The 24390-nt window shown below is 45.7% G+C and overlaps 2 protein-coding genes and 1 pseudogene across 2 annotated transcripts; 2 read left to right on the forward strand and 1 right to left on the reverse strand.

Moving 5' to 3' along the window:
* Positions 1–3303: 3303 nt before the first annotated feature.
* LOC136485765 (uncharacterized) lies at positions 3304–5167 on the reverse strand. Its single transcript, XM_066482607.1, has one exon. It carries the CDS (start codon positions 4548–4550, stop codon positions 3747–3749), a length of 804 nt encoding a protein of 267 aa, XP_066338704.1. The 5' UTR covers positions 4551–5167; the 3' UTR covers positions 3304–3746.
* A 12737-nt stretch (positions 5168–17904) lies between these two features.
* On the forward strand, positions 17905–20085 carry LOC136489708 (glutaredoxin-C8-like; annotated as a pseudogene).
* Positions 20086–21558: 1473 nt separating this feature from the next.
* LOC136485767 (vacuolar protein sorting-associated protein 2 homolog 1-like) lies at positions 21559–24177 on the forward strand. The gene is made up of 5 exons (XM_066482608.1): positions 21559–21847; positions 22422–22552; positions 23201–23305; positions 23500–23760; positions 23862–24177. Exons 1-5 carry the CDS (start codon positions 21811–21813, stop codon positions 24000–24002), a joined length of 675 nt encoding a protein of 224 aa, XP_066338705.1. The 5' UTR covers positions 21559–21810; the 3' UTR covers positions 24003–24177.
* Positions 24178–24390: the final 213 nt, after the last annotated feature.

A 24390-nucleotide genomic window follows, 5' to 3' on the forward strand; every position in this document is an offset into this window, starting at 1 on the left:
TACCGATGACGCGAAAAGCTGGTTTTTAAATTTTGTTTTAAAATCCGGAAAAATCATTTCAGTAATTTTTCTTAGGCCAGAATCGTGGTGTTAAACGAGATCGTAACACCGGGGTGTTACAAGTACAAGGTGGCAAAGAAGACTGCAAAGCGAACTGTAAGTATGGTAAAGGGTAGAGCGTACGAGGATCTTTACCAACATTTGAGTACGAAGGAAGGTATGAAGGACATTTATAGGATGCCTAGGGTTCGTGAGAGAAAGACAAGGGACTTCAACCAAGTTAAGTGCATTAAGGATGAAAGAGAGCATCTCTTGGTGAAGGAGGATGAGATCCGACAGCGATGGCAAGAGTATTTTGACAAATTGTTTAATGGTGAGAATATGGACACAACCTTTCAGTTGGATGACTCTTTTGATGACACCAATAGGCGCTTTGTGCGGAGAATTCAAGAATCTGAGGTCAGAGCGGCGTTGAAAAGGATGAAAGGAGGTAAGGCAATGGGACTGGATGGTATCCCAATCGAGGTGTGGAGATGCCTCAGGGACATAGCTATAGTATGGCTAACCAAGTTGTTCAACTATATTTTTCGATCAAACAAGATGCCTGATGAGTGGAGGAGAAGTATATTGATACCGATCTACAAGAATAAAGGGGATATTCAAAGTTGTACTAGTTACCGGGGAATTAAGTTGATGAGCTATACTATGAAGCTATGAGAGAGAGTTACCGAGCATCGCTTCAGAGCAATAACGCGGGTCTCTATGAACCAATTTGGTTTCATACCCAGAAGGTCAACCATGGAAGCCATTTTCTTAATAAGACAAGTTATGGAGCGGTATAGGGAGAAGAAGAAGGACCTACACATGGTTTTTATTGACTTGGAGAAGGCTTATGATAAAATACCAAGGAATGTTATGTGGTGGGCTTTGGACAAACATAAAGTCCCAACGAAAAACGTCGGGCTCATTAAGGACAGGTACAATAATGTTGTGACTAGTGTTTGAACAAGTGATGGAGACACGGATGACTTCCCGATTAGGATAGGACTACATCAAGGGTCAGCTTTGAGCCCTTATCTGTTTGCCTTAGTGATGGATGAGGTCACAAGGGACATACAAGGGGACATCCCTTGGTGTATGCTTTTCGCGGACGATGTAGTGCTAGTTGATGAAAGCCGGACAGGAGTGAATCAGAAACTGGAGTTATGGCAGGAGACTTTGGAGTCCAAAGGTTTTAGACTCGGTAGAACTAAAACCGAGTATATGAGATGTGACTTCGGCACTACTACTAGGGAGGAGGAAGATATTAGTTTGGAAGGTCAAGTAGTGTCTAGGAAGGATACCTTTCAATATTTAGGATCAATGCTACAGAGAGACGGGGATATTGATGAAGATGTTAGCCATAGAATCAAACCAGGGTGGATGAAGTGGCGCCAAGCATCTGATGTCCTATGTGACAAAAGGGTACCACAGAAGCTAAAATGCAAGTTTTATAGGACGGCGATTAGACCTGCTATGTTGTATGTTGTAGAATGTTGGCATACGAAAAGACGACATGTTCAACAGATAAGTGTCGCGGAAATACGTATGTTGCGTTGGATTTGCGGTCATACAAGAAGGGATCGAGTTCGGAATGATGATATACGTGATAGATTAGGGGTAGCACAAATTGAAGAAAAGCTTATCCAACACCGGTTGAGATGGTTTGGACATGTCAAACGGAGACCTCCAGAGGCACCGATGCGTAGTGGAATCCAAAGCTAGGATAGTAACGTGAAGAGAGGCAGAAGAAGATCGAAGTTGACTTAGGTAGAGGCAATAAAAGGAGACTTGAAAGGATGGAATATATCCAAAGACTTAGCCTTAAATAGGAGTGCTTGGAAAATAGCTATTCATGTGCCTGAACCTTGATTGCTTCTGCTGGGTTTCAACTTTAGCCTACCCTAACTTGTTTGTGACTTAAAGGCTTTGTTGTTGTTGTTATTATTATTGTTGATTTATAATTTGGAACGGAGGAAGTAGCATATAGTAGTAGTATGCATCATTGTGTCATTGACACGGTGTTCTGGTGTGTTCCTAGTCTTCACACACTGGACTGAAATACTACTGGCTCAGCGTGACTGATAGAGTGAAGTCATTACTCAGCTTTTAAAAATGGAAAAGGTTGTTACAAGTGCCTAATTCCAGATAAGCATTCTGAAGTGACGGCAAAAGGTGGTTAACAACCGCCAAAATGACAGCTGCAGCCTGGATCTGTCCATTTATGCTTGCGCTTCTGAAAATTCCAAGCAGGACTTGACAGTTTCTGACTTGTGGATCATTGTGAATATAGCCCCAACCACTACCATCAGGAAGACGGGCACTGATGTTACCTTGTAATGTGCACTGCTAGTTGATTAGTCCACTATGCAATCACATTTCCATGGAAATAGCTTGTACCACCCTATTGGGTGAGGTTAAAGAATACTGCATGTGTCTGATATTGGTCAAGGAATCTTTTCTCTGAATCCTCCAAATAAACTTTGACTGTGCACAGCAATGTAATCAGAGAAGAATACATGGGAACAAACAAAGATGGCAGGCTTCTGGCGTGTGCACTCTGGTCACAAAACTCAAAGAGAGCTTATTTGTTTATTGAGGTTTATTCATTTATTTTTTTTGAGCTCTCTGCACTGGCGAAACTTAAAGAGTTGGAAGGGAATAATACTAAGGTAAATTCTAAAGTGGATAAAGGACACAAGCGTGGAGGTGCAACTGCACTGCACATGAAGGCATCATCGACAGCAATGGGAATATGGAGCCTTTTTCCTGAAGCTTTTTTCCCGGCAAGAACTTTTCTGAATGCTTTCACTGCAGAAATTAATAAAAAAAGGCTCTATGCTTTGGAACTTCAGGAGGAAAGGCAAGCCTGAAAAAATGCCTGCTACCATCACATAAAGGGTTCAACAATGGTCTGAAAAGATGGCATTGCTTATTTCTTGACACATGTTCGCCCTCTTTGTTCTAGAGGCGGTCTGAACAAAGGTGTGCCCAAAGGGACTTGAGAAGAAGACTTGGAAAAAATTTGCACTCTGAACAAACTCAAGTCTAAAAGGTTTTTGGCTTCAGATATGCGAAGCTACCGGAATTGTAAGCAACGACTGAATCAGCAAAGTTGATACGAATTGCAAGGGAAATGTATTAGGACATGTACGTCTGACAAATTGATTATCAGAAAGTGTAAAGTTGCACTTTCAGACAAGTCAGTGTGGGCTTTCAGACATCATAATCCACTAGTCATCCTCATATCATGTGCACGAACAGCTGTATACATCCTTCCATACATTTCTACAAGTACAATCAAACACCAAGGAAAAAGATATACCAAACAAGCTCCACTGAAGCACTACATCAAATTGGCTTCAAACATTTGTACCAAAAAAAATGAACACCTCACAAGGTCGCAAATTGGCATGTAGGATAGTAGTACTTACTGACAAATATGAAGAGAAACATATTGATCTGAACTGAAATTGTCAATTCCTCATCGGTTTGATGTTATATACATCCAATCACTGGTTCAAATTTGGCGTGGTCACAAGACCATAGACCAAACAAAAAGAAAAGAAAAAAAAAGTTTTACTACATCACAAGAGCTACTACAATAGCAGAACACTGAAGAATGCACAGGGAGGGAGTATGAAGAAAGTCGTTAATCCATCAAAACCTCATGTCCATCTGAACAGCTCTGCTCATCAGTCGCGCGCTCACTGATGGCCGCCGCTGGCGGCGGCCGCGGCGTTGGGTGGCGAAGGCGACGACGACGGCATGGGGATGACGCGGTTGTTCTTGGCCACCACGATGGTGATGTACCCGCCATCCTCGTCAGCAGCGGCCGCCGGCGACCTCCGCGCTCTCATGGCCTCCTCCTCGGCGAGCGCGCGGCGGTAGAGCTTCTCCTCGGCGTCCCTGAGGAACTGGAACTTGGGCGGCGGCGACACCGCCGGGGCAGCGCTCAGGCCCGGGCTGGCCGCGGGGGACTTGAACAGCGGGTTGTAGGAGTTGTCCATTGCGGCCGTGGGCACGGGCGACGGCGAGGCCCTGGGCGTGAGGAACGGCGGCGTCTCGGCGCAATGCAGCAGCTCGCCGAGGCTGCGGCTCCGGCCGCACCGCCCTCCGTCCTCGGACTCCAGGTCTTCCCGGGTCTCCTCCTTGATGGTGAACAGCAGGCGCGTGGGCCCTACGATGCTTCCCAGCCGCATCAGCTGCGCCTCCACCGTCTCGTCGTCGTCGTCGCCGCCGCTGCCGTCGACGGCCACCGCCACGGCGGAGGCCGGCTTGGGGACGGCGTAGGTAGACGCGAGCGCCGCCGGCGGCTTCTTGAAGCAGAAGAGCTGGAACAGCTCGCGCGAGGAGGAGGACGGGGACGACGCCGCGTCGGAGATGGCCGCGGCGCGCCGCCGCTGCCGGCGCTTGTGCACGAAGATGTAGTAGAGCTCGGTGGTGAGCGCCAGCAGGAGTAGCGACGACACCACGGCCAGCCCGACGCCGACGCTGCTCAAAGCTCTCATTTCTCCTCTCCTTGCTTTATCTTATCCAGTGGCGTCTCCTCCGTTTGGCAGAAAGAAAACTAAAAGCTAGCTTGGATCCACCATTAGAGACAGAGGAAGGGAGGAATGCGGAGGTGAACGGAAGAGCAAGAAAGCAGAGCAGCAAGAACTGAAAGCTCTGCGGCCTCGAAAGATTGACAGGGAGTTGCAGCCAGCAGGGAATGGAGCTGAATCTACAGGGCGCTGGATTTTGCCACCTATGCCTGGCTGTCAGAAGGAAGAACCGTTAGAAACTGAAACAACCACCAGTCAGAACAGACTGCTAAGAAGAGCTGCAGCAGTGGGATGAAGCAATGAAAGAGCTGAGGCTGAGCAGGAAGAAGAAGGAGAGCACAGCACGGACAGTTGACCCAAGCAGCCAAGCCTGCAGCTGCAGCGTCAGGGGAGGAGTGGAGGAGGAAGACAGAGGACCAAGAAGGCAAACCAGAGCAGGGATGGAGGGAGGGACAGAGTGCACCGAAACAGATGTAGCAGTGACTGACTCGTATGGTGAATTGGAGGTGATAAGGCGACGGCTCTGCGTCCAACGGAGAAGAGAGAGAGAAGCAGAGAGGTAGTAGGGGACGCGGCTTCACATCACATGGGGGAGGTGGTGCTGAGTGAGACCCGAGAGAGAGAGATGAGTGTGAGTGCTGTTTGCTTATGCAAAAGCCGAGGTATCGTTTAGTTGTACTTCATTTTGCAAAAATTTTTAAGATTTCTCGTCACATCGAATCTTTGGACGCATGCATGAAGCATTAAATATAAATAAAAAATAAAACTAATTACACAGTTTAGACGAAATTCACGAGACGAATCTTTTAAGCCTAATTAGACTATGATTGGACACTACCATTTCGTCAAAAAATTTGCAAACTAAACAAGCCCCGCAAAAATTGTGTCTGAGACTGAGAGAGAGGAGAGAGAGAGGAGGAGGAGGAGGAGGAAACAGTTGAATAAAAAAAAAACAAATGGATGTGTCTGGATTTGGAGCAGTCTTGATTAGATTGCGGACGCTGATGCTGATGGCCACGATGATTAGCATTAGCTTAGGTGACCTATTCAGAGCTCATGGATCCATCCGAGCTAAGTTTATATATTCTAGAACACCCAACTCGATTCTCTGAATATTTTTTGGGCCATGTTGGTGACCTTGCCTGCCTGAATTTTTCATCGTTGCAACTGGGAGGTCCAAGATTCTCTCACCAGTCACCAGCCAAAGGATCTGACGACGCCAAATAAACTGACCGATGAAATTCCACTGGTTTTCATCTGCAGGTTGCAAAGACCGTGCCTTGCCGTTACAAATGGTGCTCCATCTAGCTTTTGAAAGGGGTTTAGTGCTTTAATCACATCGAGACAAGGGCTGTGCATGCATTTTCTGATGAAATTCCACTGGTTTTTCATATGCAGGTTGCAAAAAGGCTGTCACAGACTTACAGTCACCCTGAAAGGCTGAAACTGAAACTGCATTGCAGCACGTCTCAGTTCAGTGCACTAATGATGGTCCACGAAGGGGTTTAGAGCTTTAATCACCTCAAGACAAGGGCTATGATTTTCACACTTTAAAAACACATGCAACACTAGACATAATCCATTGCACTAACATGCATATACTAGTACCAGACTACTACTAATAGTAGACTCAATCCATTGCATGCACTGGCCGACCCCTTAATTAAAGTAAGCAATCTTCCACAAGATTCATTGCCATTTCAAAATTTCAGGAAGTGGGTTTGATTTGTAGGTGAGGAGGGGCACTGGACACGGCATCTCCTTATCTGGTCCCAAACTCCCATTTGGGAGCACCTAGCTAGCTTCACACGCTGAAAATTGAAATGCTTGCGCAACCAAACAAATGGTTCAGCTCATTCTTCAGCAGCTTCTCACCAACCGTGTAAATGCGGATGTGTACAGGCGCGCATACGGACAGAAGAGTATGTACTGTGTAGTAGGACTGTACAGCACTGTGGTCCTTGTCAATTTTCAGTATGCCAACCTTCAGTGTTAAAAGGTGCAAGTTTGTAGATATGCATGAGTTCTGTAATCCAGCCTAGCTCTGTACATAATGTTTTCTTATTAGCAAGTAGTAAGTAGCATGGTTCTAAGATTTACTTGGAGCTAGAGAGATCAGCTTATTACTAATTAAAGTGTATGTACCACTCACTCACTCAACATGTGCTCAATTAGCCGTTGCGCCATCACAAGATTGGTTGACTGTTGCTTTTCTTTCATTCTTTTTACTTTAAAAAAGAGGAAATATCATCCATGATGAGGAATCAGCTGGGTGTTGAATTGAAAAATGTATGATCATCAGTATGGATATATATGTATATATATCTTGAATTCCTGGAGTGAGATGGTGGTGTCAGATATAAAGCTTTTCAGAGGCTAGCTGAATGACGATGACCAAGCGGATATGGAATACTCATTTTATATGTCACCAGAGGGGAGGGATGGACAGGCTGACATACAGTGATGCAACAGAGCACGAGGGTACACAAACAGGCCATGAGAAGAGCAAGGCTAGGCCGGCTGCAAGAAGCTCTAGGTCACCCGAGCTGCCGGGCAGCGGTGGCGGACCCCACCCACTATCGGAAACGTCTAAGTTGCCGAGTGTCAGGTGCTTTGCCGAGTGTTCTTTTTCGGGCACTCGGCAAAGACGCCTTTGCCGAGTGTTTTTTTTACACTCGGCAAAGAGGTTATTTGCCGAGTGTTTTTTTTAACACTCGGCAAAGAAGCTCTTTGCCGAGTGTTTTTTTGCCGAGTGTTATTTTTTTTACACTCGGCAAAAAAAATTTCAAAGCACATTTTGAAGCAGTAAATTAATTCAAATGAAAAAGTTTTCAACTACAAAGTTGTATAACTCATCAAGATGTACAATGTTTGTTTTGGTCTTTTCTTCATACGACAAAGTGAAAATAAATTTGTTCACAAATCTAACATATCTCTCTTGTAGTTTATGAAACTACAAGAGATATATATAAGATTTGTGAACAATGTTAGAACGACCATGTTGGATGAACAGATGATCAAACAACCAAAATAAACTTTGTAGATCTCGAAAAGTTATGAAACATTGTAGTTGACAACTTTTTGATTTGAAAACATCTTGTCATGCAAAACTGTGTTTGAATTTCAAAATTTTCAAATTCAAATTTTGTAAACGACCTCGGATGGAAAAACTTCCTAAACTAAAAGTGTAGATCTCGAAAAGTTATGAAACTTTGTAGTTTACAACTTTTTGATTTGAAAACGTCTTGTCATGCAAAACTGTGTTTGAATTTCAAAATTTTAAAATTCAAATTTTGTAAACGACCTCGGATGGAAAAACTTCCTAAACTAAAAGTGTAGATCTCGAAAAGTTATGAAACTTTGTAGTTTACAACTTTTTGATTTGAAAACATCTTGTCATGCAAAACTGTGTTTGAATTTCAAAATTTTCAAATTCAAATTTTGTAAACGACCTCGGATGGAAAAACTTCCTAAACTAAAAGTGTAGATCTCGAAAAGTTATGAAACTTTGTAGTTTATAACTTTTTGATTTGAAAACATCTTGTCATGCAAAACTGTGTTTGAATTTCAAAATTTTAAAATTCAAATTTTGTAAACGACCTCGGATGGAAAAACTTCCTAAACTAAAAGTGTAGATCTTGAAAAGTTATGAAACTTTGTAGTTTACAACTTTTTTATTTGAATTCGTTTAGGACCTTAAATATGCAATTTACACTCGGTTTAGTATAATATATTGGGAACTAAAACGGAATCTAGACACAAGTGAGAGTGTGGTGTAGTGGTAGAGGAGGTACGTGCACAGCGGGAGGTCTCAGGTTCGAATCGTGTCGGCTGCGTAGCCATGAAATTCACGCGAAAAATGTCGTAGATGGGTGGGCGCTGGCCGGTGGGGGCCTCCATCGATAAAAAAAATCTATTTTTTTTGGGTAAAAATTCCTATTTTTTTCGGGGTTTTTTTCGGTTTGAACTTTGCCGAGTATCGGGCACTCGGCAAAGGCTTTGCCGAGTGCCCGATAAAAGACACTCGGCAAAGTTGGCTTTACCGTCACTTTTTTTGGCGAGTGCTGTTCGCCGAGTGTTACACTCGGCAGTTTTATGCCTTTTGCCGAGTGTTTCGGGCACTCGGCAAACTCAAGGAGTCCGGTAGTGACCGATCTTTAATGCTTCGCTGCGACGTGGAAGAACTGGAGTGGGGGAGCGGCAGCCACAGTGCATTTCGCCCGCTTTTTGCCGGCGTCTCGCGAGTCGCCCGCTTTCTTCTCTCTCCTGCTTTCTCTCTCTTCCACGTCGGATTTCGCCACCTCTTCGCCGCTTATAATACTTGCTCTAAAACTGAAAAGCTGGCCTGGCCTTTTAATCTACAGGCCCATCATTGACAATGAACCTACATAAGTGCATTAGTGCATATGCACATCAATGATCTTTTTTCATTTCATTTCCACTGGGCACCTGAGCAGCCCTTTTCATTCCAACACTAGGATTGCTAGCAGTAGTAAAGCATGAGATGGCACAATGTGGAGCTGCACATGCATGCATGGTTGGACATTAAAACGGGAGACAGCTGAATCAGATGATTAATTAAGGGGACTGGATTATGCATGATATACTACTACAGTGATAGAGCAGATTCACTCGTGGGTTAGCTTCCAATTATGTTCTCTGCAAGGGCAAGGCAGTGCAGCATGTACCTATGAGATGTGGAGACCGGTTCCAGATTTCCAGGCCATCTGCAGACAGATGAACAGATGCAGTTAGGTGACCCGTCAGCAATAATGTTGGTATCTCAAGATATGAAAGTGTTTGTTGTTAACTGCTTAAGACGATGGACATGCCGAATTCCAGACAGGTGGGCCCCACATTGTGAGCGTGAGTGGGCGGACCAGGCATACATACATGCAGCTGAAATCATGCATGCGCTTGGGGGGCAGAACGGCCACATGGCATGCTTACTGGGTTGTGGGCTGGGTATGAGGTTAGTAATAATAAATACTATCACACTTGTGATGGGCCATGTAGCTGGTGATGGGCCGGATCTGGTAACTCAGAAATTTCAGTGATGAGCATCCAGATAGAAGGAGAAGGCCCAACACACTGGTGCAACACAATAATCTTGGCCATTCTTCTAACAGAGGAATCATTGCTGTTGTCCAGACTTGAATCATGGTGCAACTTCTGAAAGATTGGCTAAAGGCAGCTCTGCTCTGGGGTTATTGGTGGGCCTTTAGCACTAAAGAACTCCCTTGTTCCAGGGCTGAGTGACATAGAGAATTGAGGATGGTCAGGGTGCTAGAGCATTGCCTCTTGAACCAAATTGTTTGCCGACTCCTCTACTTGCTGAAGTTCTGCTTGCGGTACTGGTATGCACTGCTGCTCTGGCCAAGCTTGCCAGACACCATTTAGATTAGCTGTTGCTGCCGCATCAGGCAAATGAATTGGTTCCCAACACCCATCCATATTAGCCTGTTGCATTTCATCCAGATCCTGCAAGTTATCAAAAACTGGCTGCGGCTGATGTAGCTGATCTTGCTGACCTGAGAGAGGGTGAGGATTTCCATCAACAGGAATTCGGTCTTCATCACCTGCCTGTGCATCATTAAACTCTGAATTGAACACAAATACCGGTACACTCCAGCAGTTACCAGCACCTCCAAACAGAGAACCTTGATAAACAATAATGCTTCTTGGAATTTTGCTCATATGAATGACTGAGCAAACGAACCAAAACTATAGATTTAAACTGATTGTTGTTGGCTCAGGTGACAACCGAACAAAATGAGCTTATAGCCTGTGTAATGAACTCTTTGGTCTGGAATGCAGAGGAGAAGCTAGACACATAATCCAACAAGTTATCCTGAACGGGCAGACACGTAGATTAATTCCACGATCATGTTCCTCCACAACAATTTCAACACCATTCAGAAGCAAATGTGGACTCAGATTCAACTCTGAGTTATCACGATCATCTCGAGTGAAAGGACGCAAAGACTTGGGCCTCCAAAAAATCTTGGGCTTTGTTTAGTAAGACACCAACCGGCCTTGTGTCCATAATTGAGAAGGATTTGCAGCGACCTTTTCGGCCACAGTTGGAAAAGGAGTGGCCCAAACCCAGACACTTCCCACAACGATGGAGCTCCAAATTACCGCCCAAAATTTGGACTTGATCCACGCTTGTAGGCAAAATAGAACGAATCAGAATTTGACCGTCGATTTCTACCAGTGAAACTAAGAGGTTGATCTTGCAAACTCTGCAAATTCTATTTATGCACCTGAAAATTGAATTGACCAAAAGACAGATAAAAAAGGGACTGGTCTGCTTCAATGTCGAGTGAAATCTCTTGGGTGACGAAACTGGATTTGGAGTAAAACAGACTTTTTTCCCCAACGGGGGGGGGGGGGGGGGGGGGGGGGGGGTTTGCTGCTCCCCACCTGAATATATATTGATATAACCCCAAAACGGCTCGTTTTATGATTTACATCGTTTAGTAGGAAAAAAACAACAACAAAACCCCTCAGCACCAGGTCAAAGAGTGACGAAAACCTCAAATCTACTGGTGAAATGCAAAGACTACCACAAAAAGGTAAAAGAGTTCTTCGACGATGCCTCCAACGAGGTGAATGACGTCGAAATGTAATCACCATCAGCCTAGCAGGAGCTTGGCAAGGTTTTCACCGGAGCCTTATGCCGAAGGTAGCTGCATCGCAACCGAGGGGGGATCCGGTTGCCGCCACACCGCGCGGAGCCATTCTCAGAGTTGCGCGCGTCGATGGGGGGCGCACACTGGCAAGCTTCCGCGCCTGGATGTAGGGCGGGTGTGCCAGCCATCGCCACACCGCGTGCAGCCGTTCCCGGACTCGCCCGCGATGGTGGGAGGCGCGCACTAGCAAGCACATGCGCTTGGACAAAGAGAAGGGGGGTGCCGGCCGCCGCCACACCATGCAGAGCCGCTCCCAGACTCGCCTGTGATGGTGTGAGGCGCACACCGGCAAGCGTCCACACCTGGACAGAGGGGGGGTGCCGGCCGCCGCCGCACCACGCGGTGCCGCCCCCGGACTCGCCCGTGATGGTGGGAGGTGCGCACCGGCAAGCGTTCACGCCTGGACGGAGGAGGGAGGGTGCCGGCCGCCTGAAAGGTCCTTGTGTGGTTTTAGTAATTGAGTGACAACCTAGGTGGACTAATTGTGTTTATGTGATATACACAGGTGATTAGTCCACAGGTACATGTGTATGAGCAACGTATGCCATGAAGGTGAAAATGGCTTGGAGATGTTGCAAAGCTCACACATATGATGATGAAGGAGCTCATTGCAAATGAGACATGACATTGAGTCATGTGATCAAGGTGGAGAAGATCAAGACATGACTTGGCTTGATGGACCGGTTGCAAGCGTGAAGGGCAAGTCGAAGGCTTTGGAGCGATGGACCGCGTTGCGGTGAAGCTTAAGCAAGACTTGGCGCCGATGGACGAAGGCAATGGTAAAAAGCAAGTGAAGTCAAGATCAATGAACCAATATGATCACATGATGATATGAAGTGGATCATATCATTGTTGATCACGTTGGTGCATGTGTTGCATCGACATTAGAGGAGATGGAATGAAATGCGCAAGGGAAAGGTATAACCTAGGGTATTTTATTTCACCGGTCATAGGTGTGTAGAGAAGTTGATGACCGGGTTTAGGATAGATGGCCGTACTATCAAGAGGGGCAAACTTGTTTGCATATCGGTCATCTAGTGCCACTCGAGTGATCTAACTTTGCATCGTCGCTAGGATTGAGTGGCGTAGCAAGTTGAGTGGCTAATCCTTTGGAAAGTGATTGTGAAAATGCTAACACACATACACATGGTGGTGTACACTTGGTGGTGTTGGCACATTTACAAAGGAGATGAACTTGGAGTTGATATGGATCAACTCGGCAATGGAACGGAGGCGAGAAAGGTTTGAAACTCCACCGACGGAGTGTCCACCCGTAGAGTGTGGACAGTCCGACGGTGCCACCGGCGCCCTGTATAGAAAAGATAGGATTTCACAGTGTGCACTAGGTGCTGGTCACGCAATGATCGGACGCTGGGGTCCTGCGTCCGGTCAGTGGTAGCAGTGAAGGAACAGGCATCGGTCTTCGACCGAACGCTGGGTCACTTCGTGACCGAATGCTGGGTGGCTGCGTTCGATCCCACTGACATGGCAGCACAGAGAAGAGGAGAAATGACCAGACGCTGATGTTGCATCCGATCGTGACCAACCGGACGCGTCCGGTCATGAATTTTCACCTCTAGAAGCTTACTGGAAGTGATCGGACGCTGGGGCCCTACGCTCACTTTGAGCAGCTGCGTCCAGTCATCGCTTGACCGTTGAGATCAAGCGACTGAGGTTGAATGGAGGCGACACGTGGCGAGCATCCATTGACCGGACGCTGAGGTCCTGCGTCCGGTCAATATGACCGGCGCGTTCGATCAACCCGAAAAACATCCAGTGAAGGGGTAACGACCATTTTAGCCCGTGGGGCTATAAATAGAAGGGGGTCTCGGCCATGGCTTGGGCTGAGCACCGTGGGGGACTTTGTGTCCATGCTTGAGAGTGCTTTGGAGCCCTCAATCTCACATATGCTTGATAGTGATCATCCGATTGTGTGAGAGAGCAATTCTAGTGCGATTGCATCGTGAGGTTGCATTGAGTGGCACTAGGTGATCGAGTTGTAAGCCGGTGGTGCTTGTTACTCTTGGAGGTTGCCACCTCCTAGACAGCTTGGTGGTGGTCTTCGTCGAAGCCCGCAAGAAGCTTGTGCGGTGCTCCAGAGAAGAGCTTTGTGAGGGGCATTGTGCTCGTCCCGCGGGAGCCACGAAGAGCAACTCTAGTAAAGCGTGTCATTGAGCTGCCCTCACTTTCGGAGTAGGTTCTTGCGGTGCCCGACGTGCGGGCTTGGCGGGTGATGCCAATTAGCTGCCGAACCACCAAGTGAGCGGTCGACACAACGGGGACTAGCGTGTTGGCAAGCACGTGAACCTCGGGAGAAAAATCACCGTGTCAACTTTATTCTTCCCTTTGGTTTGCATCCTCGTCACACAGGCTTGTAATTACTTTCATATATATTGTGCTTGTGTAGTTGCTCTTGTAATTAGTTTGCTTGTATAGCTCACTAGTTACCTTCTTGCTTGTGTAGCATAGAAGTAGCTCCCTTGCGTGACTAATTTGGTTTATGTAACCTTGTTAGTCACTTTGCTTAGTTTGTGTAGCTAAGTATTTACGCTCTCTAATTTGACATTGATTGCCTTGTTATTGAGCATTGCTAGTGAGCTTAGTTGGCTTTATGCTTTTGCTTACTAGCATGTGTAGGAGCTCCCTCATTGCTTCAAATACTAGTGGCATATGTTTGTGTGACATTGCTCCTAGAATTGGTTAGGTGAGCTCAAGCTACCGCGGCACCTTTGTTGCTTAATTAGGATCTTTGCAAGGTGCTAGAGAACATAGATAGAGGGGTGTAGTCTTGGCTAGACCTATAGTTTTAATTTCACACTTGTTTCGGTTAGCCGACGCGATTAAATTTAGAAACGACTATTTACCCCCCTCTAGTCGCCATCTCGACCCTACACCGCCGCCACACCGTGCGGAGCTGTTCCTGGACTCGCCTGTGATGGTGGGAGGCGCGCACCGGCAAGCGTCCACGCCTGGATGAAGGAGGGGGTGCTGGCCGCCGCCACACCGCTTGGAGCCATTCCTGGACTCGCCCGCGATGGTGGGAGGTGCGCACCGGCAAGCGTCCATGCCTGGACGAAGGAGGGGGGTGCCGGCTGCCGCCACACCGTGTTAAGCCAGTGCCAAACACGCTCGCGATGGTGGGAGACACGCACGGGTAAGCGTGCATTCCTTGACGGAGAGGTGGGGGGTTGCTAGCCGCCGCCACACCATGTGGAGCCGTTCTCGGACTCGCCCGCGAGGTGGGAGGCGCACACCGGCAAGCGTCCACGAGTGGACGTAGAAGGGGTGCCAGTCGCCGCCACACCACGCAGAGCCGTTCTTAGACTCGCCTGCGACGGTGGGAGGCGCGCACTAGCAAGCGACCGCACCAACAAGGAAGGAGAAGAGGAACGAAGAGGATGCCTCCAAGGAGGAAGTGGTGTCCGCAGACGTCGCCGTCTGGGCTTTCGCCCTAGCCTCAAACAACCCACCTTTTGTGACCTTCTAGAGCCCCGCAGAGGGAGGCTGCAGAAAGCCCCAGGCACGGTCCGAGCAGATCCAGCCATCGGTAGCCGCAGCCGGCCCGGTCTGGCCGACAGCCGGCCTGGCCCCGGCAGCCGTGGCCGCTAGGCATGGCCCTGGCCGCCAGCCCCCGCTGACACGAGGTCATCACCCTAGCCTGGCCAGGGACAGGCCGTCAGCCGGCACAGCCCATGCCTGCTAGCCCTCACTGGCATGAGCCCGCCTCCCAGCCTGGCTAGATCCGGCGCCATTCACGTTTCTGTCATTTTGAAAGAACCTTTGTCCATTCTGCTTGTTCCTTCTCCTAGAGGCGTTTCTCACGCTCCTAATGAGTGGAAGCATCATGCCAAAGATGAAAATAGACATCAAAATGATCACCAATGGAATGTCAAAGATTATATATATGAAAACCAACAGAATTGTTGGCCACTGAAATCCTGAAACGTCGATCACTTTGATATTGAACATGAAAACCAAAGGGAGATCGACCAAGACATGAAGCCAAGACCCAAGCCACAGAATCTTCCGTCAAATGAAAGGTATAGCGGCGAAAAGTAATCAGGAGAAAGAAAGAGCCAGCAGGCGAATCAAAGGGGTGATGAACAGAAGATCCAAAAAGTTGAAGAATTTTTTATGAAACTTTCTTCCCATGATAAAAATTCAACTTTCTCTTCAACTCCTCTAAGTTTTCCATGAAGGAAGGACGGTGGGGAGGGAAGGAGATGGAGAGAGAACCTGGTTGAAGACAACAACACCAAGACCACAAAGCAAAGAAGGACCGGATCCCATTGATGCCACAGTGAAGATCATCATCAACACTAGAAGGGAGATGATCCATCACGGTGGTCGTCAGCGGCGGTGGGGGCGGTGGGGGTTGGGCAGGCGCTAATGAAGGGCCAAAACGTCTGTTTTACCATGGTACAATTCTTACTAAAGATCATTTGAAAAATGTTAGAAACGTCTTTTTTACTAACGTTTTTCAAATTATCCACGGTAACAATTGTACACAATCAAAATATACAAGAATCATGAACTTCCTTCACCTGCTTTTGTGTGATGAGTTTCCTAATGATAATCTGCTTGGCTTAGGTTGCAGTTCTCTACACACTAAAAAACTCGAAGTACCTGTGTTTTTATGTTTTTTTTTTTAACTGAACCTGTGTTTTTATTTTGACGGCAGAACTGTGTAACCTTCCACAAGAAGAAAAAGCAAACTTTTTACAGCGTCTAGCCAGATATTTCTTGATCATGTGATTCTAAACCTGAATATCCAGAATCGCCAATAGGTCTAGGTGTGTCCAAATGACGTGTTAGCCTGCAGCTCGACATCAAATACTGTAACTCAAGTAAGACATATTATTACAGTTAAAAAGAGAGGAAATTTCAGTTTCTACAAACTCAATAATCAAAGGTAAACTCATTGTAAGTTGTAACTAAATATTACAGTAAAAAAGAGAGAGCAAACTTTAGTTTCAACAAACTCACAAAGATCAAAGTAAACTCGCTATAAGTTGCAACTAGAAGATTTTCTTCTTGTTCCTCCTTATACAACAAAAACTTTATTATAGACACGTGCATGGCCATGGGCGGAGCCATGTTGCTCGTTGTGGGTGCGGCTACACCCACGCAAAATTAAAAAGACATTGGAAAGACTCAAATTTTCACCATATTTGCACCCACATTTCATAGACGATATCCCTGCACCCACAAGACAAGGCGCACCCCCCCCCCCCCCCCCCCCCCCCGCCCGTGTGCATGGCGCACGTGCACGTTCAGGAAAAAAAATGAGAGAGAGAGATGGGGGGGGGGGGGGTGGCATGCAGATGGTGCTTGGGCCAATGCGATTCAGATCGTGCTGGTGGGGCTGGGCTCGTGGTGCCGGCCGGGGCGATTGCTGATGGATTTCGTATTGTTTTCTGGGTACTCGTACTCGTATCAGACTCCGATGGATCAGAGTTTCGACGCCTGGTGGAGATCGATATCAGAGTCAAAGCATATGAATGAAGAAGGTTTATGATCATCAGACTCGAAAACCTCGGAGTTTGGACGCACACGTACAGGAAGGGATTTGCACGAAAGTCGATATCGTTTAGAGCCTCGGCTATGCTACCCGGTTCAGAATCCTACCAACCCGTTTAGATTGAAACAACTTTCCTACTTATATACGGGAGCCACACCACACCTAGTCAAAACTCAGAACCGGCCAGCGCCACTAGTAGAGAACAGACCTTTGATCCCCGGTCGAAATGGGCTCTAGTCCCGGCATTTTTTGCGCCCGGGACTAGAGATACCTTTAGTCCCGGTTGGTGGCTCTAACCGGGACTAAAGGTCCCTCCCAACGGCTTCTGCGCCAGACAGAGGTGGCAGGAACCTTTAGTGAGCAGGTCATCGATTCCAAGGGCGAGTTCTACTTCGACCCAACACTGCCATTGAAGCCAAGTTAGAGGATGAGAAGAAACTTGTTATATCACAACAACTGTAATGCAATCTTTTGTAATATATGCACATAAAATAATATAATGTAAAATACACATATGCATGCATGCATGTAAATATATATATGATGCATGCATGCATATATATATATATATATATATATATATATATATATATATATATATATATATTTCTATGCTTGAATTGTGTAATTTAATACGTTCATTGTGCTTGAACCGAAACATACTATACGCGCGTATAAATGTATAATTAGCAGCGTACAATACGACTTCGAAAACCTATTTTGAAAAGAAAACAAAAAAATGAAAAGAAAAAAAAAAGAAAAAAACATTTAGTCCCGGTTCGTATTACCAACCGGGACTAAAGGGTGCCGGCCATCGTGGCATGTCAGGAGGCACCTTTAGTCCCGGTTGGTGTTACCCACCGGGACTAAAGGTCCCCCTTTAGTCCCGGTTTCTGACCCGGGACTAAAGGACCCTCTTTAGTCCCGGATGCTTGCTCCCGGGTGGGGAACCGGGACTAGAGGAGGTTCCCCACCGGAAGTAAAGCTCTGTTCTCTACCGGTGTGCGTTAGTTCTTGGGTTCTCTAAAAGAAGTCTCCTTGTCTCCGTACGTACTCCTGCATCCATCTCGACTCGACCTCACCGGCGGCGGCGGTATCACGTACGATGGTCGCCGGCCGGCGGGTCGGGGTGGCGGCGGCAGCTGCTGCTGCGTTGGTCGCCCTCGCGGCAGTTGCTGCTGCGTTCATCGCCCTCGCGTCGTCATCGTCGTCGTCCAAGTCCTTCGTCAAGTCCACCGTGTCCGCCCACGACGTTGTCATCTTCTCCGAGTCATACTGCCCGTACGTATATGTGACCCCTCTCGCCCTTATTTTACATGCATGTCTGATCTACATAAGAAACTCTTTATCTTATGATGAGAGCACAAAATTTCACTGGCACTGCAAAAGAGCAAAGGACGTGTTTATTAGGGAGCTTGAGTTGAAGAAAGGGCCATATGTCGTGGAGTTTGATCAGCGAGGTTTGTTTTACGCTCATTTTTGTATTGCGCTAATTTACTGTTTTAGAGTGGTTGCTCTATATATGCGCCCCCCCCCCCCCCCCCTAGCTACTTCAGCCATGTTTTTTTGGCCGACTGGTGGAAGTGTCACACAGTTTTGTTGAAATAGCTAGGGTATAGTTATGAAATACATCTTTCGCAGTGTTTTCAGCCAGCAAGTTTTTGCAATTGTACAATTAGATTGAATAATTTGTTTTTCAGTTGCATAGGCAATGATACTATAAAATATAAATAAATAAATATATTGAACCCCAAAAGAAAAGGTAAAGTGTCCATGTGGGAGTATTCTTAAATGACATTCTGCTTGGAGATGTCCTATATATAGGATCGTATAGGTAAGCACAAATGTCTTCAAGTGTCTCTCAAGTCATAATGTGAATTACATAGAACCATATATAAACAAACACAAATACGTACGTCTTGATGAATTACATATATTGAACCATAAGCAAATTCAAATACCTCTTGATGCCCTCTGATTTATATATAATGTGGATAACCGAAAACATAAGCAAACTTGAGGATGGCATAGCCTTATTTCTCTTCCATTTCACAATTCTTCTGAACATTATTCACTGCTGCCACAGTGCCAATATGGTTAGTGTCGTCAGGCCAATATACGATTTATCCTTCCTCTGTGTGTCTGTGAAGACAGTGGAGAGTATATGCACATAATGGGCAGAGCATTACCGTTTAACTGATAAGATTGCACTACTGTATTGTTGTTTCTTTGGACCCATGCCTCTCATCCAAGTTAGTTTCATGTGCACTATTCAAGTTAGTCAATGTTATAAGGGATGTTTCATGGTAAATGAAAGACATGATACATATAGTAAATAAAACAGTAAAGCCACGATATAATTACCAAAATGGCAAAATCAGTGAGGAAACAGGACAGCAGACATCAGCAAGAAGACCGCCTTCTTTTTTTTTTAGAAAGGACGGTAAAAGCTTTGCCGCGATTTATATTAGAAGAAGAAAATAAAACAAAAGTTTATCCAGTTTTTTAGGGAAACTGGACCTAAAACCCCTACAACTAGGGATACAACAACTCACCGGAAACAACTCCGACACATCAACTGACCACAAACCACCAAAAAAACCACTACCTACAAGTCAAAGTCGCAACACAAAGAACCAGCGCCGGTACAAACAGCCGACTAACGAACACTACTTCCTCAGCCAAGCAACTCACAACCACGCTGGCCACAACTAACACGCAAAAGACTACAAAGACCACATCAACTCATTAAGCTAAAAAACACCGTGCACCCTTGTTCTTCCTATCTGTTTATTCCCTTTTTACATTACATAATAATAAACCAAAACAGTCAATTATATCAAATCGAACAATTTCCACTTGTTAAGTTGATTTTTGCCCTTGAGCATATTCTGGGACAGTTTGTGATGATGCCGTAATGCAACAATGTGTACCCTCTGTCGTGCAGACGATGGTTCGAAGATTCGGGATGCCTTATTTGACATAACTGGCCGGCGTAGTGTTCCTCAAGTTTTGTCCATGGAAAGCATTTGCAGGACTCTGACATACTTGACATATTGGGGCCGGGCCCACTGTTCCTCAAGTCTTTGTCCATGGCAAGCCCTTGGGCCAGGGGGCACTGACGGTACATTTTCTGTACACAAATCATCATATAAAATGGAGGCTTTGTAACATCCTTTGAATGCTCACACCTATTTTTTTTTCATGTTTACTTGAAAAAATTGCAGGTACTGTTGAGCCTTGCGAAAGTGGAAAACTGGCTAAACTTCAGGGCCTGTTCGCTTGAACTTATCAGCCGGCTTATCAGCTAGAATCTACAGTATTTTTCTCTCACAACAAAACAGCTTCAGCCGACTTATCAGCCGCTTTAATACCTGCCGAACAGTGAACATCGGAGCCAAGGACGATCTTTGAGTGACATGCTATGCTAGCATCAGTACTAGCCTCTTGTTTTTGAGTTATTAGGGGATTTTTATGCGACTCTGGTGATTAACATAGAAAGGATATCTAACCGAATGTTCTATTATAGTTTATTTAGACCCTTTGAACCGTACTTTGATTGCTCACCCATCAAGCATTATCTCGTGTGAATTCTGTCATTAGATTGGGCTTGGTGACTGCACAATGTTTCTTCCTTCTCTATCCTAGTATGCTACTATATAGTAACATGCACAAACCTAGATACTTTGATATACGTACTCGTAGCATTTTTCAATCATTGAAACATTTTGTTTTATATTGATAGCATGTACATTTCCAAAACTCCAGATATATAGGAACCGTGTACCGTCCATATACACCCTTTTTGTGACATTGGCCCCGTTCACTGGTCTGAAACTTGGTTGAAACTGGCTGAAAAATACTGTTCTGGCTGAATTGTTGTGAGAGAAAAACATTGTTCCGGCTGAAAAAAGAAGCCGAACAAGCCGAATATAGGGTAAGCCGTACTTTGTTTGTAGATTACTGATGCTGATTGAAAGTAAACCGTCGACTCTGTTGTACAAACTAAGCAAGCTAGATAGCTAGCTAGTGCTGGACGGAGCAATGGCGAATTGGCGATGGCCGGCCGATCGGGCGCATGCATGCATATGCATGCCAATCATTTGTACAACTTTTCAGATAAACACCTCTCATCATTTGTACAACTTCATTTAAGCATGCAGTTTCCCTACTCTTGTTATGCCAAGCATGGCGGCTCTGGATCGTAGTAATGTAAAATAAAAAAACATGCCGCACCACCTTTATGTTTTGTTCTATTTTTCTTCGGAGATCGTGAAGATCAGTACACACAGCCAGTACGTGTTCACGTAGTTGACTCTTGACTGACACCGTCTGGGCTGGCTTTGAAGTTGTTGGCTTCCCGGCCCAAGTAGAAAACCACGTGAGTCCTCCACATTTACGTGGGCTGGCCCGTTTACCGCATCGTCGGAAACATTTCTCAGTCCAGATGCCTACCAAGTCCACTCGTTCTGCTCAAAAAATAAAAAAATCCCTCTTTTTTTCTCTTAAAAAATTTAAATAAAAAAATCCAATGGCTAAATGTTTTACTTACTCACTGTTTAGCCAATAGCCACAGGAGGTTGTATTCACTCGAGAGACTCCAGCATCTCCCATTTTTTTTGGGGTGGAAAAATAGAGGCTAAATTAAAAATAGATGCCATGATTCAGAGGCTATATATTTTTTGGTGGAAAAATATGCGTTGACCAGGAGGGCGGGAGAGGAGCATCATCAGGTCGCAATCCCCAGGGAACGCGTCGCGGCTGCCGCTGGGCAAACCGCGTTTATATACGGCAAAAACGAACCCAACAGCAGCAAAAGCTTTTTCTTTCCTTCCTTCGCAACGAATCAAACCCCCATCCATCCCCAAAAGAGACCCCGCAATCCCCAATCTCACGCGCAGCGCAGACGAGGGAGGAAGGATTCTTCAGCGGCTCGCCGTCCCCGAATCGCAGCCGCCGCCCGGATCTGAGGGAACCAGTCGTCGTCTTGCTCCCCCGCCCGCCCGCCGCCATGAGCTTCATCTTCGGCAAGAAGAAGACCCCAGCCGGTACCTCTCCCCGCCTCTTCTCCTTGTTCTAGCTTGCTATTCGTTCGATTCCAGTCACTCCCCGATCCTCCCCTCCTGCCGGTGGGCAGCCCCCGGAGAAATTGGGCGTCTTTGTTGTCGCTCTTGGTCCCCGATCGAGAAATTCCTCGCCTTTCTCGGTTTCCCCGATGGAGAAATTACATATACTGCTGCTGATCTCGTTGGGGCTTCTCCACCCCTGTTATTCCCGGAATTGTCGCAATCATATTACTGTAGTTTACTTTTCCCAGTTTTATTATTATCCATGCAAAGTTATTGCTTTGTCCCCCCATGGCCCTGCTACTGACTGATGTTCTGAAAAGTTCAAATCAACCGTGCAGTGTAAGTTCTGCCCAGTTGTCTCGCTTAAGAAACAACATAGAGTAGTCAATAACCCTGCTGTATTGCTGCTATTTCCCATTCACATTGGGCATGTCCTGTCCTGCTGCTGGTTTAATTTAATCCTCAGGATGTCCGTTTATTCTCTCTTTTTTTTTTCGCGAACGACTTGCGTGTCAGGATGTCCGTTTACATTTCCTCGGTTGGTTAACAACAGAGCTGCTGCGGGAGAACAAGCGGATGCTGGACAAGTCCATCAGGGAGATTGAGAGGGAGAGGCAGGGCCTGCAGACCCAGGAGAAGAAGCTCATCAACGAGATCAAGAAGGTGGCCAAGCAGGGACAGATGGTATGTGCGAAGAAATAAAGTCGAAGCACCTTCTCTCTTGTTTGATCCGATTTGGTGGCATTTTCTTTGGGAATGGTTCAGCTCCAACTTGGAAGCTTTAAGTTTAATAAGGACATGCCCAGTCATATATTAATAATGCAATAAGTAAGGTCATACGAATATCATTCTTCACTGGGTAGCCTATTGCCAGGGTTGTATCTTGTGTTTCTGCTTAAATGTTTTTAGTATTGCTCTGACCAACTTCTGGAAATTTGAGGAAATATGGCATTGTATTGTATCTGATGGTTGGTGTGTTGGGGGCTTATTAAGGCATCTTAATGTGCGATTTTTGGCACGAATTCAATCATGCTCAAACTGTCTAGTTCAGTGTAAAGGCAGTTGGTTATACCTCCTGATAGGATAAGCTGGCTGATTTGGTTTGTTCAGAACCTTGTGGTTTTTGTTCAATGGATGTATGATATGCTCTGTTTTTTGGCTGCAATTGCTCTTAGTTTAGGTTTGAACATGTATAAATGTATTATATGTAGTAAATTAGATTTGAACTTTTTCAAAACTTTACATGTTGAAAAGAACGTGCTATTTTTTTTTGGTTGTAATTGCTTTACATGCTCATGTATTATATTTTGATATGCTGTAAATTGTTCGCAGGGAGCTGTGAAAATTATGGCTAAGGACCTTATCCGCACAAGACACCAAATCACAAAATTTTATGCCCTCAAGTCCCAACTACAAGGTGTATCTCTTCGTATTCAGGTAACTCAACTTTAAGAATTATGTTTATTTTGAGATAGTCAGATAACTGTGTGCGAATTGTGATGAATGATTACAATCTTAGTTGGCTCAATCTTTCCTAGCAAGGTTCACTGTACTGTAAAAAATTCAGATGTTCCTGTTATGCATGAGAGTCCTCTTTAAAATCTTGTATTGACTGGTGCCCAATTTTGTAGACTCTGAAATCAACACAAGCAATGGGTGAAGCCATGAAGGGTGTGACAAAAGCCATGGGACAAATGAACAGACAGATGAACCTGCCTGCCCTTCAGAAGATAATGCGGGAGTTTGAGATGCAAAATGAGAAGATGGAGATGGTTAGTGAAGTGATGAACGATGCCATTGATGATGCCTTGGATGGTGACGAGGAGGAGGAAGAAACAGAGGAGCTTGTCAACCAAGTCCTTGACGAAATTGGCATTGATGTCAACTCAGAGGTAAAAACATCGCCACGTTCTTCTGTTGATCCTGATGTAGAATACGCTGCCTTGCAGATGGATAATACTGATGTGCAATGTTGATTCTTCTCTATACCCAGCTTGTCAAGGCTCCTGCGACTGCAGTTGCTAAGCCCGTCGCAGCGGGGAAAGTTCCTGCACAAGCTGAAGCTGCAGGTGGGCCAGATGGTGGCATAGATGACGACCTGCAGGCGCGGCTTGACAACCTAAGGAAGATGTGATAACTGGAGCCTAACAAAACATATGCACACGCTTTGTTTGTAGTTTTATACTATAAAAATATTGCCATTACGGCAATCTTCTTTTTCATATCTGAGTTGCAGAGTGTATGGCATTGTCCATTGTACATAGAATATATATCTAGCACCATGCACTAGGCTGTGCGTTCTCTTCCAATGTTCCAATGCCATCGAGTGCATTTTGGTCGTGATTCAGATGCTGTTGTGAGGGAGTGCTCAACAGATAGTACCGACAAATGACAATGCTGTGCTCGACTTATATGGATAGCGATGAATTCGGATTAATTTTCCAAATTCCTTGCCAAAGCTTGCATTCTGCCCTCTTCACCTGATGTTCCACGGCTGAGAGAAGTCATGTTACATAATCCAC

This window comes from Miscanthus floridulus, chromosome 10 (assembly GCF_019320115.1).
Source record: "Miscanthus floridulus cultivar M001 chromosome 10, ASM1932011v1, whole genome shotgun sequence".
Lineage (NCBI taxonomy): Eukaryota > Viridiplantae > Streptophyta > Magnoliopsida > Poales > Poaceae > Miscanthus > Miscanthus floridulus.

What these genes read in the sequence shown, in the direction of transcription:
- LOC136485767 (XM_066482608.1), top strand. Translation starts at nt 21,811, where the DNA reads ATGAGCTTCATCTTCGGCAAGAAGAAGACCCCAGCCG. An exon ending in GTGTATCTCTTCGTATTCAG is followed by an intron (nt 23,306 to 23,499) that starts GTAACTCAACTT and finishes CCAATTTTGTAG; the next exon opens with ACTCTGAAATCAACACAAGC. An exon ending in GCATTGATGTCAACTCAGAG is followed by an intron (nt 23,761 to 23,861) that starts GTAAAAACATCG and finishes CTCTATACCCAG; the next exon opens with CTTGTCAAGGCTCCTGCGAC.
- LOC136485765 (XM_066482607.1), bottom strand. Translation starts at nt 4,550, where the DNA reads ATGAGAGCTTTGAGCAGCGTCGGCGTCGGGCTGGCCGTGGTGTCGTCG.